Source organism: Herpailurus yagouaroundi, unplaced genomic scaffold (assembly GCF_014898765.1).
Source record: "Herpailurus yagouaroundi ecotype Mexico unplaced genomic scaffold, PumYag 195, whole genome shotgun sequence".
In the NCBI taxonomy this organism is placed as follows: domain Eukaryota; kingdom Metazoa; phylum Chordata; class Mammalia; order Carnivora; family Felidae; genus Herpailurus; species Herpailurus yagouaroundi.
Window position 1 is genome coordinate 2,945,490 of NW_024412426.1, and position 19,825 is coordinate 2,965,314.

Here is a 19,825-nt window from a genome sequence, read left to right on the forward strand (position 1 = left end):
GTGTTGTATGGAAACCAATTTGACAATAAATTTCATATTTAAAAAAAATTAAAAAAATTCCTAGGAGCATTAAATTAAATTTTTCATTAAAAATATCCAAAAGAAATATGAAATTAATTATAATGGGATATTTTATTTAACCCCCTATATAAAAATATCATTTTGACATATAATAAATATAAAAGATAATTAATGAGATAGCTAACATTCTTTTTTTCCATATATTCTTTCTCTGGTACCATAAGGGACTATGCAGGCCTAGAGCTGTATTTAAACAGACGTGGAAAGACTTTTCACAATTCACTGTTCTATGAGCAAGCAGGTTACCAAGTTGTATATGATGATTTCATTCTAACTTTATTAGGTAATAGTAGTTATCTCTGAGAAGTAGAATTTCATTGGTCTCGATTTTCTACATGTGCCCTTTAATATTTTCTAAATATCTTTGCAGCAAACATGCAATGCTTTAATTATCAGGAAAACTTTAAAGCTCACCTAAAAAAAAAAAAAAAAGAACAGAATGTGGCTTGTTTTAAGTCATTACACCCTGATCCTGTGAGCATTGTAGCCATCACCCTATTTCCAACCAATAGAAGTTATGGTGAAACAGGATGTCCCCTGCCCATCCCCCACCCAGCCCCAGCAACTGTCATACTTACAGCCAATCATCATGATGGCCACTGCAAAGATTTTCTCGATGTCTGTGGATGGGGCAATGTTTCCAAAGCCCACGCTGGTAAGGCTGGTCATAGTGAAATACAACGAGGAGATGTAGACGGAATTCTTGCTGGGACCACCTTCCCACTTCCCTGAGCCAGATCCATTAAACTGGTAAGGGGTGCCAATGTCCATTGCCAGTTGGTAGAGCCAGCTGTTGTTGCGGATGGTCTTGGTGTCTTCATCAAAGATCTCGTAGTCCCCAATGCTGTACCAGATGCAGGCCATCCAGTGAGCAGCCAGCCCAAACACACACACCAGCAGCACCAGCACAGCGGCTCCGTATTCAATGTAGTGGTCCAGCTTACGGGCCACTCGCCCAAGACGTAGCAGCCGGACAACCTTCAGTGAGCTGAATAGGCTGCTGATGCCCTGGGAGAAGAGGAGCAGAGCATGAGGGCCAAGAACCAAAGATACTACTACTCCTTCCCTCCTCCCTGCCTGGGCTGTTTCCTTCAGCACGGTATATTTCCACAAGATGAAATATTGTGCAACCCTTTAAAAAATGTTTTAATGTAAGTCATGATATGGAGAAATGCTCATACATATTGGTACAGTTATGCATGATAAAATTTGAGTTTTATTCCAAGGTATATGAATTTCCATTTGCTTTTTCCCACTTCCATTAAAAAGCAGATAAAAAAAAAGACAAGCAAGACAAATAAAATTAGGTTTTTATTCTAATTATATTATGATAAGTATACAAATATATATGAGCATATTTCATACCACTACTATTTTAAAACAATTTTAAGGGTTATATAATATTTCATATTAAGTAATATGAAATATTTTAAGAGTTGTATAATATTTATTTCATATTGTATAATATTTCATTCTAATTATACTGTACATAAGTGTACAAGTATTTATTTATTCAATAAATGGCTAGGGAACACACATAGAAAAGTAAGATATTAATAGTTGTTACTGCTGCATTGTTGAGTTATGGAATTACAGAATATTTTTTGTTATATTTGTATATATTTTTGTTACATCTAAATATACTTACTTAATTTCTAAAATTGAAATTGTTACTTTTACAGTTAGAAAAAATATGTATTTAAAAAACAAACAGTTTTAAAAAGATAAAAAAGTATTAAAGACACAATGAGAAGAATAAAAAGCTAAGATTCTGTTTTCTCAGGAGAGTTACAAATTCTTGGAAACTACATCACTCCCATCAGGCCAGGGATTATACAATCAGACACCATATATTCAAACACAATCAAGGAATCTCCAAGCTACAAGGAAGCTTCCAATTTCACCTGATCAAGCCTCCTATCATCCTGTGGACCCTGGCAGCGCATGTCTAGTCTCCAAATAGTGGTTCTCCAAGGGAATAGCAGTAGTGGAAAGAACACCAGAGTAGAAATCTGGAAAACAGGTCTGAGACTGAAGTAAACCACTAACTTGCTATATGAATTTGGACAAGTCAATTGCCTCTCTCATCCAGACAATTGCCTCTCTCATCCCAATGAGGGAAGTGGACTAGAGGAAATGTAACATTATAGAAGCCACTGCATTCAAAATCCCCAAATTCCTATAGCTTTTCCTACTTCCATGAAAAAGGAAATAAACAAGCAAACGAAATAGAGACATCTCTTTGCAAACCGCAGTCTCCCTCACACAGCAAAAATCCAACAGCAGGATGATGTCCTTCACCAAGCAGAATGAATGACTTTTCACCATTCTAAACACTGGACAGTTTCCAGGTCACTGCTAGTCTCTCTTGCTCCCTGTTCCCTTAATAACAACCCCCAAGGGTCAGGTTATGTCACAGACAGAAGGAAAATGTGTAAATGCTTTCTGATGACCTGTTGTCAGAGGCTCACCAAGGCTGCTTCCTCTTCCTGAACATCTCCCAGCCTCTTCCCATCTCGGTGGGTCTTTGAGACTGGTTCTCATCAATGGATGTGAGGTGAAATGTGTATCATTTCCAGGTCAAGGCAGTTAAAAGGAAGTATGCTTTCTCTTCCCTTTGACATACCTTCCAGATGAGGCTAGTGTGACCCTGAGGCCAAGTAATAAAGATGGTGAACATACAGCATGGAAGAAGCCCGGGTCCCTGAAAGACTATGTGGAACACCCTCTCCTTCCCAATCAATCTGAATCATATTATGATGTGAATGAAAAAAGAAACCTCTGAAACAAGCCACCAAAACTCTGGAGGATATTTGGTACAGTAGATATTATTAGCCTTCCCTGATACGTGAACACACAAACTGTATGTAGCATAGCCTTGTCCATAAAGACCACAAATCAGGCTGCCACACAAATTACTTTTGTTGAGGTGAGAGTGGGGAAGATGGGATTTATTGCACCTTTATTTATTTATTTATTTATTTTGGTTTGGCTTTTTTATTTTTATTTTTTCAAATTTTTATTTAAATTCTAGTTAGTATTGCACCTTTTAAAAAATAAACAACAGTTTTGGAGCCATAAAACTTACAATAGAAATAAGCACTTCTTGCCCAACATACATCAGCAAATAAGTAATAATGGATTTTTCTAAGCCAAGAGACTACATCCCCAGGGTCAGCTATCCAAATTGCTAACTCTGACAAAGTTTACTTTTGGCATGTCCAGTACTCATCCCCTGGATCCCCTTTTCCCTCCACGTGCTTTCCTCAAAAACCTGCCATGCAGAAAAGGCCAAGAACCCCCCCCCCCCCATTAAGGTGCAAACGACTTCTGAGAGTAAATGGATATCCTCTCTCCAGAGGGCATCTGCATTTTAACAGAGGGAAACTAACCTCCAATAGTAGAATTAAAAGTACCCACAGCCTGGATGAAGGAGATATTCTGGGAGGCAAAGGAGCCTTTCTGATGACTCAGAAACCAAACACATGTAAGCAGCCACCTACTCTCCACCTGTTCATAAAGAGGTTACTGAGATCATCTTTCAACAGCAGATCAACCATGAAGCAGAACTTATTACCCAGGGCAAAACTGCCTTGTCATTTTTCCCCATTCAGATTCAATTCAAAGCAACATTTAAGGAGAACCTACTATGTACTCCTTGTGCTAATACCACAGGGAAAAGATTAAAATGATGCTGTCTTTGTCTTCCTGTTCACTGTTATGGCTGCAGTGCCTGGCATGGGGAAGAGGCTTGATAGGAAGAAAGAGGAGAGGAAGTAAGAGCACAGTAACTAGTGCAAGAGGCAAGATACAATACTTCTATCTCACAGTCACAGAACCTGATTGCTGAGAGGGAGAACAGATGTCATCCAGTCTAGCCCTCCGAGTCCAGGGATGCCTTCTAGAGCTCCCTAAGGAACGGTCATTCAGCTTCTCCTTGAACTCCCCCCTTAACCACTTCACATCTCTAAGAGGCCATTCTGGTAGTCAGTCATGGACATGAATGACTGTGCTCCCATGACCCTTCGTATCTCCCTCTGCTCCCTCCTCCCTTCTCCCTCCCCTCCCAATGGCCACACAACACATGCAACCACACTACCCAAAGGCCTGCTCTTCTATAGCCTTACACCCCAGACGTCTTGAGCTTCCCGCATGGTGGATGCACACTTCCAGCTCCGTGCCTGCTCGGACTAGTCCCTTAGCCCAGAATGCCCTGCTCCTCCCTTTCTACCAGCCGGTATACTAGTTATCCTTCAGGTCTGCCACTGCCTTTACCCTAAAGCCTTCCATGTCTACCCTGGACTCACAACCAGTTGCTCACCCCTCTATGTGTCCACGGTATTCTGTATCCATTACCAACTGAACACGTTGCCTTGGCCCTGTAGTTTCCCCAACCACAGCAGGTGCTACATCTTCCTGAAGACAGAAGTCATTTGCTATTCACTTTAGAAGCTTCCTGTATTGGGCTAAATAGTGTCCCCACCAAATTCATGTCTTTCCCAGAACCTCAGAATGTGACCTTATTTGGGAAACAACCCCTTATTTGGGAAAGGGGTTGTTGTAGGTATAGGTGGTTAAGATGAGGTCATATTTAATCCAGTATAACTGATGACCTTATAAAAAGAGAAGAGCTGGACACACAGAGAGAAAACCACGTGTTTTTTTTGTTTTTTTTTTTTAACCAATGCAGAGATTGGAGTGATGTGTCTTCAAGCCAGAGAATGCCAAAGATTACCAGCAAAACCAGAAGCTAAGAGAAAGGCATGGAACAGATTCTCTCCTAGAGTCCTCAGAGAGAACACAGCCCTATTGAAACTTTGACTTCAGATTTCTAGTTTCCAAACTGTGGAAGAATAATTTCTATTGTATTAAACCACTCAGTTTGTGGTAATTTGTCATAGCTGCCCTGGAAGATTAACATACCTACACAGGATCTAAAGCCAGGAGCTTCTCAGAAAAGGTCTGAAACATTTTCTAAATTGAATTGAAGAGTTTGGATTATTAAGGAATTCTTTCTCATTTTAAGAGGTCTCCAGAACAATATAAAATAAACACTTCCTCATCGTGTTATTGATCTGTATACGCTGATACTCTATTACACGGTTTTGTGTAAGTTGTCTGCTATTACATGAATTCTAGCTATTTAAAATCATTTCAAACTATTAGTTTGTGTGGTTTTTCTTCCTTATTTGCTTCAAGTTCTAGATGGGATAAACAGAATACTCTAAATTTTTTTTTTAATTTTAGTATGCTAAAAACATGATAGCACCATATGGTAGAGAATCACATTTCCCCAGGAGTTTCTTGTATCCGAAAGCCTATCTCACATTCCAGATTGTACCAGAAAGTTCTTTATCACAACCTTAAAATTATGAAGAACCAAGACTTTCAAGCTGAACTAACATGGATGAAGGGATGGTGAGAACCCATGCCATCCTCATCACCAAAGGCCAACAACTATGACTACAAGGAAGACTTCTGAAACCTCAATAAACTCAGCTGTAGTGATATTGATGCAATTCAGATTGAAATGGACATTTGGCAATTATCTTATTCAGACAGTATGTGAACTATCAAGTTTTACCTATTTACCCAGACTAAATAAATCATTTTGTTAACTTGAGCTATCTATACGTTACTTTCTCAATTAGCCAGATTCATCAACTTTTGGTTCATATTTTCATCTGCCATATGTATTGATATAACACTGTCACAGACTAATGACAATGTGCTATTGAAAAGATCTACCCAGTCTTTCAGGTCCTTGAATAATTTCCCTGGGGTGGTGACATGATGGCATCCATAACAGATTCTGCAGGCAAACTTGATTTTTTTATTGCGTTCAACCGCACATGATTACTCTCCTCCTGCAATCTCCTGCAGCTAAAGGCCTTCTTCACATGTTTCCCTGCGAGTCTTCTGGAAACCATTCCCAGCCTCGGGACACCTGGATGGCTCAGTCCGTTAAGCATCTGACTCTTGATTTTGGCTCAGGTCATGATCTCATCATTGAGGAGATCCAACCCCATGTCAGGCTCAGGGCTGACAGCATGGAGCCTGCTTAGGATTCTCTCTCTCTCTCTCTCTCTCTCTCTCTCTCTCTCTCTCTCTCTCTGCCCCCATTCCTCTCCCTCTCTCTCAAATAAATAAACATTAAAAAAAAAAAACACTCCCAGCCTCAACAACCTCCTGGATTTTTCCTACCATCTTCTTGCTTTAGTTGAAGCCAGTTCTCCCTGAGCACCCTCCTTTTCCCTTACATCCTGGAGTTCAGAGCAGGGAATTTTCAATCTCCACACTTCCATCTTCCAAACAAGAGTTGGCTGGCACTCAAAAAAAATAAAACAAAACAAAACAAAATCCCCTCCTTTAAGATTCATGCCATCTAGCAAAAACACCTCCTCATTACAGCCATCTGATTATTGATGGCTACCATCTGTTGAATGCTTACAAATATGCCATAATTTAACTTAATCTTTCACTAATTATCCCACTTATCAACTTTGTCCTTTCATCCCTTAAATCTCTGCACCTGGATTTTCAGCCTATCTCCTGCTATCAGCCTGGGAACCTTCAATGTCCATGAAGAAAAATTATTCAACACTCCAGCCTCTCTATTCCCAGTGACCTTCACCTCCTCTTCACATTCTGAGCCTAGTCATCATTGGAAACCACTCCCTCTCTGAAATCTTACACACCCAGCATTCAACATGATGATTACATGCTTCCTTCTGTTTCTCCACTCTCTCCTTTATCCCCATCCAACCCAATCTACTCTTTGGCTTCTCTTTGATATCTGTATCTTTTCCAACCATCAACTCTCTAGATTTCACTTCTTTTCCCATCATACTAGACCCTGTTACATCACTTCCATCACTTCCATCTCCCTACCAACCAAAAAGCTCTCTTCTTGCCCTCCTGCCAAATCTGGTGCTGCATGGGATCCAACAGCGGGGGCCTAGCTATCATTTCCATTCTCATTTGGGTCCCTCGATTTTCCTAACCCATCCTTTTTCTCTTCCTTGAACAACCCTTTCTCCCCTTCACACCAAAAGATATTCCAAATCTTCACTACTCTTTTCAAGACCCCACCTGACCTGTGCCATTCTCATTCTAAGCCAACATTATCTCCCCACACACAGAGAAAGTAGAGGCTGTTAGTATCAACTCTCCCTCTACATCCCATCTCCACAAATACAAGTATGTGCTTTGGCACGTCCTTCCACACTGCACCAAAGCCTATTCCTCCACCTGCTCACAGGCATCATTCCATCAACTATCCACACTTCTCTCTCTTCTCTTTGTCTTCAAACCTCCCTTTCAAAGACTAATTTCTCTTAGACTAGATCATACCACTGTTTCAAGACCTACACACCTTTCCAGATATAATAACTCCCCTCCCCTTCCTAATATCCCTTCCTTCTAACCATAATCAACACACAATGGCTCAATTTCCTCATTTCCCCCTCATTTCTCAATCCACTGCATTCAGACATCCATTCCCACCACTTGTCAGAAATTTACTATCTTGAAGATCACCAGTTACCTTCTAATTGTTATACCCTACAGCAATTGACATCTGTAATGGACATTTAACATTATTCATGGCCACACAGTGTCTAACCTGTCTTCCTGAATTTAAGGAATCACCACCTTACAAAGTAGAACTTGTTTCACACCCCAGAAGCTGAAGATCACAAATCTTCTTTCTCCAACCCTTGCTGCAGCTAAAGTGTGGGCACATGACCTAGAATCTACCACCAGAGACACCCACCCCCATCACTGAATAGTATCTAATGGAGAACTGTGCAGGACCCCTTTTGCAAGAGCATGGCAGCATCACCCATTCCCAGAGGTAGCAGGTGGTGGTTCTGGAATTGGTGCCCAGGGTCCAGTGATGGTGGTTATCGATCCTGCACATTGCAAGTCCACGTCCAATAGCAGCAGTGGCATATTCACAGCACCAGTTCTAGAATATGATTTTGCCAGATAGCCTCCAAATATCTTCTGGGTCTTCCCAAAAATTCTGTGAGTACCTAACAACCTTTCAATAAACTTTTTTCCCTTATATTTGCCAGACTTGAACCCCGAGTAAACCATGTGGAAGGGATTGTTCTCCCTTGATTCCCACAATAACTCTATTCCTAATTAGATATCTAATATTAGACATTTAATAATTATTAAAAAGGCATTGCTCTGGGCCTTTTTCTCTTCTCCACCTACCCCTTTCCCTGACAGCTGAATCCATTAACATGGCTTTAACCACCACATCTATACATTAATAACCTATAAGTCCATGCTTCCAAACTAGACTTTTCTCCCGACTGTAAGACCCCTATGAGCTTTTCACTGGGACATCCCATGAGTTCTTGAGTTTGACACATGTAGCCTTCAGCCCATCTCCTACAACCCAATGTGGAGAATGTGTCCTAGGTCTACAGTCTCCCAAGTAGAAAACTAGGTGTTATCTTCTCAGTTGGCTATACAAACTTTTCTTAACTAAATGTTCTTTTTAAAGAGGTGATATTAAGGTACATCAGTATTCCAATGAATAATTTTGCTGCCATTTGTATAAAAATAGAAAATAAGCATATTTTCTTGTCTATGCATATAACATCTCTGGAAGTAAAGATAAGATACTGAAAACACTGACTGTCCCAGGGAGGGAGATTCTTTACTGTATATACCCTTTTGAATGTTATACCATGTAAATTATATTTTTTCAAATTTTTAAAAAATCAAGTTATAAAAACAATTAAATATAATTTAGGGGTACCTGGGTGGCTCTGTTGGTTAAGTGTCCTACTCTTAATTTTGGTTCAGGTCATGATCTCACAGTTTGTGAGTTTAAGCTCCATATTGGGCTTTGTGCTGACAGCACGTAGCCTGCTTGGTACTCCCTCTCTCTCTGCCCTTCCCCACTTGCTCTGTATATCTCTCTCAAAATAAATAAAAATAAACTTTAAAAAAATGTGACACAACCCTGCTTAGAGCCCCTCAATGGCTCCCACTGCCTTCTAGATAAAATTCCATTTCTTTAGCAAACAAAATCCTTTGTAATTTGGTCCCCCAACAGCTTTGCCTCACACTGCCTCCTTTCCAGGCACCTTCTGTTTTAGTCATATCAAATTATTTCTGGTTCAACAATCACGCTGTGGCTTCATGCCTTCGCATGTACCATTCCCTCTGTCTCAAACACTATTTCCCTGGCTGTCTGCCTAGGAAACACCCATTCTTAAAGACCTTTCTCACCACCCCAGTGACAGGATGAGTCATATATCCTTAGCAAGTATACAAGACATTTGCCTTTTAAAATAAGTGTTAGAGTGAATCCAAACTTATTCCAATAATAGTACTATTCTCTCATCTGAGTTCCCATCTGCTTTGCTGACCTATAGAGAAAGGGGTGTAGGTACAGTAGCACCCTCGAAACTGTGAATCAGATGTCACACACAGAAAACGAATCCTCTGTGTGTGGCTGTGATGGTTAATTTTCTGTCTCAATATGACTGGGACACAGGGTGTCCATATATTTGGTCAAACATTATGCTGGGTGAGTCGGTGAGGACGTTTCTGGAGTGAGATTAACATTTGAATCCATACACTGAATAAAACGGACTGACCTCCCTAGTGTGAGGGGCCCCCTCCAATCTACTGAAGGCCTGAATGAAACAAAAAGTTGGGTAAGGGAGAATTCACACTCCCTGCCTGACTGTTTTCAAGCTGGGACATCAAATCTTCTCCTGCACTCACACTAGACCTTACACCCCCACCTCCCCTGGGTTTCTAGCTTGCAGATGGCAGCTTATGGGACTTCTCAGCCTCCAAAATCTTTGACAGTGTTAGCAGAAAAAAGGTCAAGAATGGCTAGCCTAAGACTCAACAGAGCATCATCTCTCTGTGATGCTCCCCGATACGCACAGGCAGAGTTCAACATGCCCTCTTCTAGGTTCCCATGACTAGTCCTTGATTCATTCTTTCAACAAACACTTATTGAGCACTTTAATATGGGGCACACATGATTTCCATCACTAATAACAGATCAGCGGCCAACTAGACCAAAATCCTCACCTTTCTGGAATTCAATTCGGAAAGATAGACAATAGAATAAATAAATAAAATAAATGGTATGTTATAAGAAAAAAAAGATGAAAAATTAAGTGGTAAATGAATATAAAAAGTAACAGGAAAAGGGGGTGATGTTCAGCATCAAATAGGGTTGTGAAGGAAAACTTCCCTGAGATCTTGGCATTTAAGTAAAGGCCCAGTGGAGATGAGAATGTGGACCAGAGAGTATCTAAGGGACACATGTTCCGGATAGAAGGATCAGCAGGTACAAATGTCCTGAGGCAGGAATGTCACAATGTCTTTATATTAGGCTGACAGCCCTTTGAGGTCAGGAAGCACACCTTCAGTAAGAGTACTAATTAACATTGGTTGAGTCCTTACTAAGTGCCAGGCACACTAAGGACTTTGCAAGGATTGCCTCACTTAATCCTCACAACTTTGGGAGGTAAGTATATTATATACCCAATGCACAGATGAAGAAACTGTTTTCATTTGTCCAGTATCACACAGGTAAAAAGTGGTGGAGCTAGAATTAGAAGGCTGATCAACTGACTTCTAAGTGGATGCCCTTAACTCCTTGCTCTAAGTTGCCATCTTTAAAGTGCTAGCTCCTCACAGTTGTTCAATACACGTTTATTAACCGAAACGTACACTGATGCTTCCTTACGACAAGAACTTATGAGGGTCGCAAAACTAGTGGTCTGGTGTGAGGATTTACAACTTTATTAACAGAGCTTGGTTTGTTTGTTGTCTGTTTTAAAAACAGAGATGATTTTGGGGCCTGGGTGGCTGATTCAATCAAACATCCAACTGTTGATGTCAGCTCGGGTCATGATCTAGCAAGACTGAGTGCCACATGGGGCTCCGGGCTGACAGCGTGGAGCCTGCTTGAATCCGGATTCTCTCTCTCCCCCTCTGTCTTTGCCCCTCTCCTGCTTGCTCATGCGTGCTCTCTCTCTCTCTCTCAAAATAAATAAACAAACTTAAAACAACAACAAGAACAACAACATATATGACTTTAAGAAGAAATGTTCCACGATGATCCCACCACTCTGGGCACTACAGACCCATCTCAACTACAAGCAATAAATTGGCTTACCAGATCTTATTGGAAGTTACTCACTGAAGCTTAAATATAATTTGCTTCCCTTTCATTGCTTCAACATTTCACTTTAGGCGTGTTTAATTCAACAATCACTTCCTGAAAACCTAGTGCAGGAAGATACAGCCAAGAGCCACCAGTGGCACAAAAACAAACACAGAACACCCTGTCCTCATGATGCCTACCATGGGGACACAGAGGAAATAGCTTATAAATGACCACAGTGCAGCAGCAAACACAGGTCAGCTTCCACCATAAAGGCTGAACTACCACAAGGGCTGTGGCTGTGCATGAAGGGAATGGTTTCTACTTACCAGGTCTATGGACCATACTCAGGAGGAGGATGTGGTTACTGAGTTTAACGGGAGCCTTCTAACCAGAAATGGGATAGCCTGCAACCCTCCTTTTGTTTAATCCAAGAATGTATCCAAAAGACATATCTGCAGATTCCACAGAAAACAATCATTGAGGGAAGTTTAGAAAAATCACTTGAAACCATTCACGTTCCTTTTGTTGACAATTCAAACCTTGAAATAAACTGTGTATTCAGTTGTGATATTAAAACCATCGGCTCTTTTTCTTCCTAGAGGCACCGAAAATTGAAAGCTGTCACTGGTCAAATAAAATCCTATGTATACAGAATAGAGAATCTGGTTTTGTCAAGCCATGTTTTGGTCTTTCTCAGAATACTTATCTCAGGTTTTCTTCTTCCAAGGAAGTGAAGTGAATCCAAGTAGCCTAGATTATACTTTCTCTCCTACCAAAAGAGGCAATAAATACATGTTGTACCTGCAGCTCTGACATTTCTGCAGAACTTAGTCATTCATTAATTAGCCCTTAATTTGCTTTAGCCTAATCTGATTTTAAATTCTCAGAGCCAACACCACATTAGGGCCTGGTGTAGGTGAAAATCCAGTGACTTTCTTGAGGGCTGTGTACATAGAAATGTGGGGCACTGAGGACTAAGGAGGGCATGTATCCCTGCTTGGCCAGAACTCTTGATATGGAACAGCGCTGACATTATAAAAGCATAGCCTCAAAGAGTAGCATGTGAGCATGCAGCTGTGACCTCCTGACTACATGTGATAACACTTTCTTTAATGGTGAGGGAGGTGGAGATCATTCCCCATGCAGTCTAATTTGGCTTTAAAAAACACACTCCTGGGGTGCCTGGGTGGCTCAGTCAATTGAGCGTCCAACTTCAGCTCAGGTCATGATCTCACGGTCCGTGAGTTTGAGCCCCACGTCGGCTCTGTGCTGACAGCTCAGAGCCTAGAGCCTGCTTTGGATTCTGTGTCTCCCTCTCTCTCTGCCCCTCCCCTGCTCATGCTCTGTATCTCTCTGTCTCAAAAATAAATAAAACTATTTTAAATAAATAGATAAATAAATAACACACTCCTGGGGCACCTGGGTGGCTCAGTCAGTTAAGCCTCTGACTTCGGCTCAGGTCAGGATCTCACAGTTGGTGAGTTTGAGTCCCACGTTGGGATACGTGCTGTCAGTACACAGCCTGCTTTGGATCCCCTGTCCCCCTCTCTCCACCCCTCCTCCGTTTGTGCTCACTCTCTCAAAAATAAATAAAAAGATTTAAAAGAATAAAAATAAAAAAATTAAAACCACTCTCCCTCCTTCCTCAGACATAATCCACTTCTGCTTCACTGTCACCCAAAACAAAGCTTCCAATCAGAAGGTGGAAGTCCCCAGACACTATAAAGGAGCCCTTAAATGTTTCCTGACAAACACTGGAATTTGTGGTATGGCCTTGAGGCCTCCGGCGGGGTGGTGAGGAAGGAAGGCTCAAGCAGCTGGTTTGGACGTGTAAAATGCGCCCCAGAATCTGGGATCCTGGTATACAGCAAGCTGCAGGCCAGCAGCCCGGCCACCTGGGTTGTATCTGTGAGAACTGGGGCGGGTGCAAGGTGTCCCCAGTGCTCGAGGACTAGCTCGCTGAAATGGGCAAACAGCACTGGGTGCCACTTCTGAGGGACCACGGGGGACATCAAAGCATGGTGCCTGGAGCGGCCATGGGGGTTGGCTTAGCCCCAGGACACAGTGTGTGACTGACATACTGGGTACTGAGAAAGGGACAGGGAGAAACAGAAGACTCTCAGGAAGACTGCATGGTCGTAACTTAAGGGACCTGTAGGTTAAGGGTAATAAGGACCCCCTTATTACCCACTACTATTAGTCATTAATTAATTAGCCTTTAATTTGCTTTAGACTAATCTGATTTTAAATTCTCAGAGCTAATGTACTGTCAGTGCTTTACTTCTAATATTCATGGGTTTTAACATTTTATTTATTTTTGAGAGACAGAGCACAAATGGGGGAGGGGCAGAGAGGGAGGGGCAGAGAGGGAGGGGCAGAGAGAGAGAGACACAGAATCTGAAGCAGGCTCCATGCTCTGAGCTGTCAGCACAGAGCCCGACGCAGGGCTCAAACTCAAGGACCTCAAGATCATGACCTGAGCTGAAGCCAAACACTTAACTGACTGAGCCACTCAGGCACCCCTAATGTTATTCATGGTTTTAATTGTGCCCCATCTTCACAAAAAATTTAAAGCCCTTGAGGGCTATTCTTCTTTGCAGCCTTACCAGTGAACAGTGATAGGACCACTAATCATTCTAGACTCTTTCATTCTGTGAAGCAACTCGCATACACAGAGTTCTACCCTCCTGCCATCTGGTCCTCCGAGGATAAGTCTCTGTAGGAATGTTCTAAGGAAAAATTATGGCTCCTTTAAGAGGCCTCTGGTAAATACAGAGTTTTAAACTTTCTGGAAGCAGGCAGAAGTAAGAATAGTCACCATTCTATATGGTTAAAATAATCAGTAACTACAACTTTTGAGACTAAGAGAAGCCATAGAGAAGAGAAATTGTCTTCTCATTAGGAAAGAAAAAAAAAAGGCCACCATGAGAAGTCCCAAAGCATCTGCACACCCAAAGCCACGTGTGGGACTTGGGCTTGGAACCAGGCCTTTGCCTCTGGTATGCTTCTTACTACCTCCATGACCCCAGCGGGTCACCCAACCTTTCTGAACTTCATTTCATCACCTGTCAAGTGGGGGAAATGCATTTACACAGGGTTAATGTTCACAAAAGTATTTGTAGTTATTTGAGAGGTGGTCACCTTGCTCCCCTTCAGCTATAAAAATCCAGCCAAAAAAAAAAAAAGAGAGAAAGAGAGAGAGTCACAAAGGGGAGAAACTCTCTGCTCTCAGTAAAAAAGAAAAAGATCTGCAATGCAGAAAGAAGTCACCACTAAGTGAGAATTAATAAAGAGGTAAAATAATGGCCCCTCCCTGAAAAGCTGAGATCAACCAGTCAAGTGCATTTGCCCAAATCACCACATAAGGTGAAGGAAAGCAGGCAGGTGTCCTGGCTTTGTATTTCCGGACATGCAGAGTTCCAGGGGTACGTGAAAGTTGGGCTCACTTCATAAGGACCAGAAAGGCCAAGGATACCTAGAAAACTAACAGAATACAATATATACCTAGGTATATATTGGATTTCTAAACTCACTTTAAAAGATCTATCACTTCTATGACTACCATGATTAGAAATTATTAAAATAACAAACATGCTACTTAGAATTTATTTCAATGGAAACCCTGACCAGTCAACCCCATCCTGCTTCCTGCTAAGTAACAGCAAACAATCACAGCCATGATTTACTAAGCATCTGCAATATGGCAAGCTACCCTAACTCTTAGCCTTATATATACCAACTCACTTAATTCTTATAACTATTCTATAGGATAAACAATTTAATTCTCCCCATTTTATGTGAATGTATGCATTTTTTATGAACTGATGGATAAGAGCCACAAAGGATGATGTATGTTGATTACAATCAGATTTTTAAAAACAAACAATGAAATCAGACCCTTCAATGGCTGTTCCAAAGACATAACCAGCTTACTATTCTCCTCCATTCACTCGGGAAGTCCTCCCCCAAAGCCAAGCTGGCCATAGTAGGAGAGACGGATGATTCCCACCTTCTCTTCAAGCAGTGGGTAGGCTGTGTGTATGTACGGCAAGCAGCAGAATGAAAAAGCAACAAACAAAAGCAGTACTAGGATAAAAAGATGATGCTCCTAAAGACCAATACCTAAAGACCAATGCCTAAAGACCAATACCATGGAAAAGCTTAGACTTGGACCATGCTGTCTTTGGACAGACTAAGGATCCTGGACTCTTGCAAGGTGACCTGCAGACAGGAGGGATGGCATCCTAGGACTTCCCAGGGCAGCACCTCATGTATGTTCCACGGGGACTCCATTGATGTGGGTTTCCCACACATAACAGGTCCAGGGACAGCAAGCTGGCTATATGATCAACAGCAAGCTATTGATTATTCCAATTACTTCACCTCAGATGTGAAACAAAATGGGCACTAAGAGACTCCCAAGACTCTCAGCCCTACCCCAGATGAGGCCTCTGAGGCCCAGAGAGGGGGGACAGGCTGACCCAAAGGCCAATGGCCAAGCTGGGGCTCTTCTGAAGGGCTCTCAACCCTCACCTGGTTCACAGAATTATAATGAGGCTACAGCAAAATAATTCACGGGGGCATCTGTTAGAAAGTTAAAATCAAAAGCTCTACAAATGAGTGCTGCTGGTAGTGGTGGCATTATGTACAAATGGTTTTTAAAGTCATGATGCACTTACAGACAAAAATTAAAATCCCTTGGGGCGCCTGGGTGGCGCAGTCGGTTAAGCGTCCGACTTCAGCCAGGTCACGATCTCGCGGTCCGTGAGTTCGAGCCCCGCGTCAGGCTCTGGGCTGATGGCTCAGAGCCTGGAGCCTGTTTCCGATTCTGTGTCTCCCTCTCTCTCTCTGCCCCTCCCCCGTTCATGCTCTGTCTCTCTCAGTCCCAAAAATAAATAAACGTTGAAAAAAAAATTTTTTTTAAATAATTAAAATCCCTTCCTGGTGGCACGAGGACACAGACCCGTCTTTGTACAGAACAGAGCTCTCAGCTGCAAAGCCCTCCATGCAGACAGAGCCGCAGCGCCCCAGACCACAAAGCAGATGGCCAGAGGAGGCTGCCAAAGGATGGGACTGCAGAATGGCCCAGATGTACACGGAGGGCTGAGGACATGAGCCTCGGCTCAGGAGTCCCGGCATCACAGAACTTTGGGACCCCAGGGATCGCAGAGCTGTAACATGTGTCAGAATTTCATTCCTTTCTATGGATGAATAATATTCCATTGTGTGTATATAACCCACTTCCCCCCACCCCCGCCCCAGTTTTACAGAGACATAGTTGACATTCAGCACTGTATAAGTTTAGGGTGTAGAGCATGATGATCTGTCTTGCTTTGGTACCATGAAATGATGGCCACGGTAAGTCTGGTTAATATCCATTATCTCAGTTTGTTCTCAGCTTTTAGGAGTCTCTTATGTTTTGGCTCCCTCCCTCTCTAACCATTTTTTTTGGGGGGTATGGGGGGTGGAAGGGAGGGATGGGTGGGTGATAGGTATTGAGGAGGGCACCTGTTGGGATGAGCACTGGGTGTTGTATGGAAACCAATTTGACAATAAATTTCATAATAAAAATAAATAAATAAATGTGTATATCTGTACTTTAAAGAAAATATATCCATCATCTCATATAGATTAAAAATTTTTTTCCTTGTGATAAAAACTCTTAGGATTTATTCTCTTAGCGACTTTCCTATACCTTATACAGCAGTGCTAGCTATAGCCATCATGTTGTACATACCTTATAACTACAAGTCTGTGCCTTTTGGCCACCTTCCTCCTGTTCCCCCTCCCCCAAGCCCCACTTCTGGTAACCACAAATCTAGTATTTTTTTTCCATGAGGCTGGGTTTTTACACCTTTGTTTAAGATTCCACATGTAAGTGATATCATACAATACTTATTTTTCTCTGTGTGACTTGCTTCACTTACCAGAATGCACTCAAGGTCCATCCATGTTGTCAGAAGTGATAGTTATTTGCTGTTTTTTTAATGGCTGAACAGTATTTCACTGTATATATATGTGCCACAATTCCTTTATCCATTTGTCTGTCTACGGACACTTAGGTTGTTTCCGTGTCTCGGCTGTCATAAATAATGCTGCGATGGTCATGGGGGTGCAGGTATCTGTTCAAGTTAGTATTTTCATTTCCTTTAGATACATACCCAGGAGTGGAACTGTTAGATCATAGGGTAGTTCTATTTTTTTAAGTTTATTTATTTATTTTGAGAGAGAGAGAGGGAGAGAGAGAATCGCAAGCAGGCTCTGCACTGCCAGCCCTGAGCCCGATATGGGGCTTGATTTCAGGAACCCTGAGATCATGACCTGAGCCGAAATCAAGAGTCAGATGCTTAATTGATGGAGCCACCCAGGCGCCCTGGGTAGTTCTGTTTTTAAGTTTTTTCAGAAACCTCCACACTGTTTTCCATAGTGGTTGCAGCAGTTTTATGCCACATTTTGTTTCTCCATTCACCTGTGGATACACCCTTGAGGTGTTTCCCCTGTGCCACTGTGAATAATGCTGCTTATAAATCAGTGCACAAATATCTGTTTTGAGTCTCTGAGGATGTGGTAATTTAAAAAATGTTTTGTTTTTAACAAACTCTTGCACAGCATTTAGCACATGCCAGGCACTGCATGTTACAAGCACAAGCTCATTTAATTCTCATAAATCCTATAAGGTAGGAACCACTATTCTCCCCATTTTACAGAGGAGAAACTGAGGCACAGAAAGGTTAAGTAACTTGCTCAAGATTACAAAGTGAGCTAAGTTACTAGCTGGATTCTAACCAGGCCGGCTGGCTCAGGGTGACTGGGAGGACAGGGCAGGGACGAGAGTTATACTAAACGGGTCTGCCAATGACTTTCACTCTGGACAAAAGCTGAAGTCCTCATAGTGGCCTCAAGACCCACATATTCTGCACTGCTCTCTCTCCTGCTTCAGGACATCTCCACCCTTATTTCCTACCACTGCCCTCACCTTAAGTCACAGAGAACTTTTGTTGTTCCTCAGGCATGTCAGGTAGGCTCACACCTCAGAGCCTCCGTGCTTGCTTTTCCTTTGCCGGGGACCCCAACACCCCCAATATCCCTCATTCACCAAGAGGCCATTTCCCAAATGTTACCTTCTCAAACAACACCTTCTCTGATGCCCCTCTGATACCCCTCACGATGCCCAGCCCAACATACCCATCCTGTCTACCTTCCTTATTTCATTTTTCTCCAGAGTAGTTATCAGATTTAACATACTATAGGCTTTACATTTTGTTTGTTGATTGCCCCACATACTAGAATATATACACAAAGCCGAGGGGCACTGCTGTATCCTCAGCACCTAGAACATTGGAGCAGGCCCTCCATAATGATTCGGTGAACGAATGACTACGTAGCACCCACCCAGCACTTAACAGCTTACAAAGCTCTTCCAGGAATATTATTCCAGTTGGTTTTCATAAAATAACTGAAAATGTCTTAATGCAATCATACCATCAAGGTCAGGCTTTATGTGTCCCACTGGTCTGGAAGCACATTCCTGGTAGCCTGAGGTGTGGCTTGTACTTTGGCGGGGGGGGGGGCGCCCGGCCCCCGGGGATTAGGGAGCACCAACCAGAAAATAGCCAGAGAATACCCAGTCCAGTCCTGGAAGCACACCAGCCTGCCTCACGGAGGGCAAGATGTCCTGCCCGTACCTAGTAAAAAGCCCGGAGGCAAAACCATGTTTCAGAATCAGAAATCCTTCTCCATTGCATCACTGTGTGACCAAAACTAGGGCACTGTTTTTTGAGGCAGAGAATCATGGAGACATTCCTGGTTTTAGAAACCCCTGTATTACTCATCCAGCTTTACATGCAGAAACCCACAGCGCTGCCTTCTCTGCAGCATCTACTACAGCCCTAAGGGAGATCTCACAATAAACAGCAAAGCATCATGTCTCTGGATTTGTGTCGCATACTCCACCTGGACTATTCCCATTCACCTGCCCAAAACTTCCACTTAGAGTCAATAAAAACCAACTCAAACAATAGCTCTTCAAGGAATCCTGGTCTGAATCTGCCTGTTCCTCCACCCCACCCACCCTTGCTCCAGATCAATCTCTTCCTGAATTCCCATAGCATTTTGTACCATTATTATTACATTCATCGTGTCCTACCTTTTACAAAGTTTTTGCTGTATATCCTGATCTCTTACTACATATAGGAACCCTTTCTAGGCAAAAGAACATTTTTCTTTCTCCTCGATATGTCCCTGAGACCTCCAGCACAGTCCTCACACAGAGCAGGTGCACAGTAATTGATTCCTGAATGAACAAATGATCAGCTATTGACAGAAACATGGCTTTACTTACTAAACTTTGGCTAATACCCTACCCTTACTTTCAGGCTTGGATTTCTGCAAGAGCCCCCCACCCCCAACCCTAGGTTCTCTGACTGAATGTGATCCCCACATTTTTATCACCTTACACTATTTTTATCAAATTACTCTCTTCTACACAAAAACCCATTTGTTGGCACTGTAAACTGATTGCTTCCTTGAGAATGCAACACCTTCAAATATATATATATATATATATATATATATATATATATATAT

The 19,825-nt window shown here is 42.2% G+C and overlaps 1 protein-coding gene across 4 annotated transcripts in view; it reads right to left on the reverse strand.

Moving 5' to 3' along the window:
- KCNH1 (potassium voltage-gated channel subfamily H member 1) overlaps window positions 1-19,825 on the reverse strand; it is a 382,684-nt gene that overhangs the window by 241,209 nt on the left and 121,650 nt on the right. For all 4 annotated transcript variants that reach the window (XM_040446362.1, XM_040446361.1, XM_040446363.1 and 1 more), the window contains one exon: window positions 660-1,089. In XM_040446362.1, the coding sequence (XP_040302296.1) occupies window positions 660-1,089 (430 nt within the window). The remainder of the gene's footprint in view (window positions 1-659; window positions 1,090-19,825) is intronic.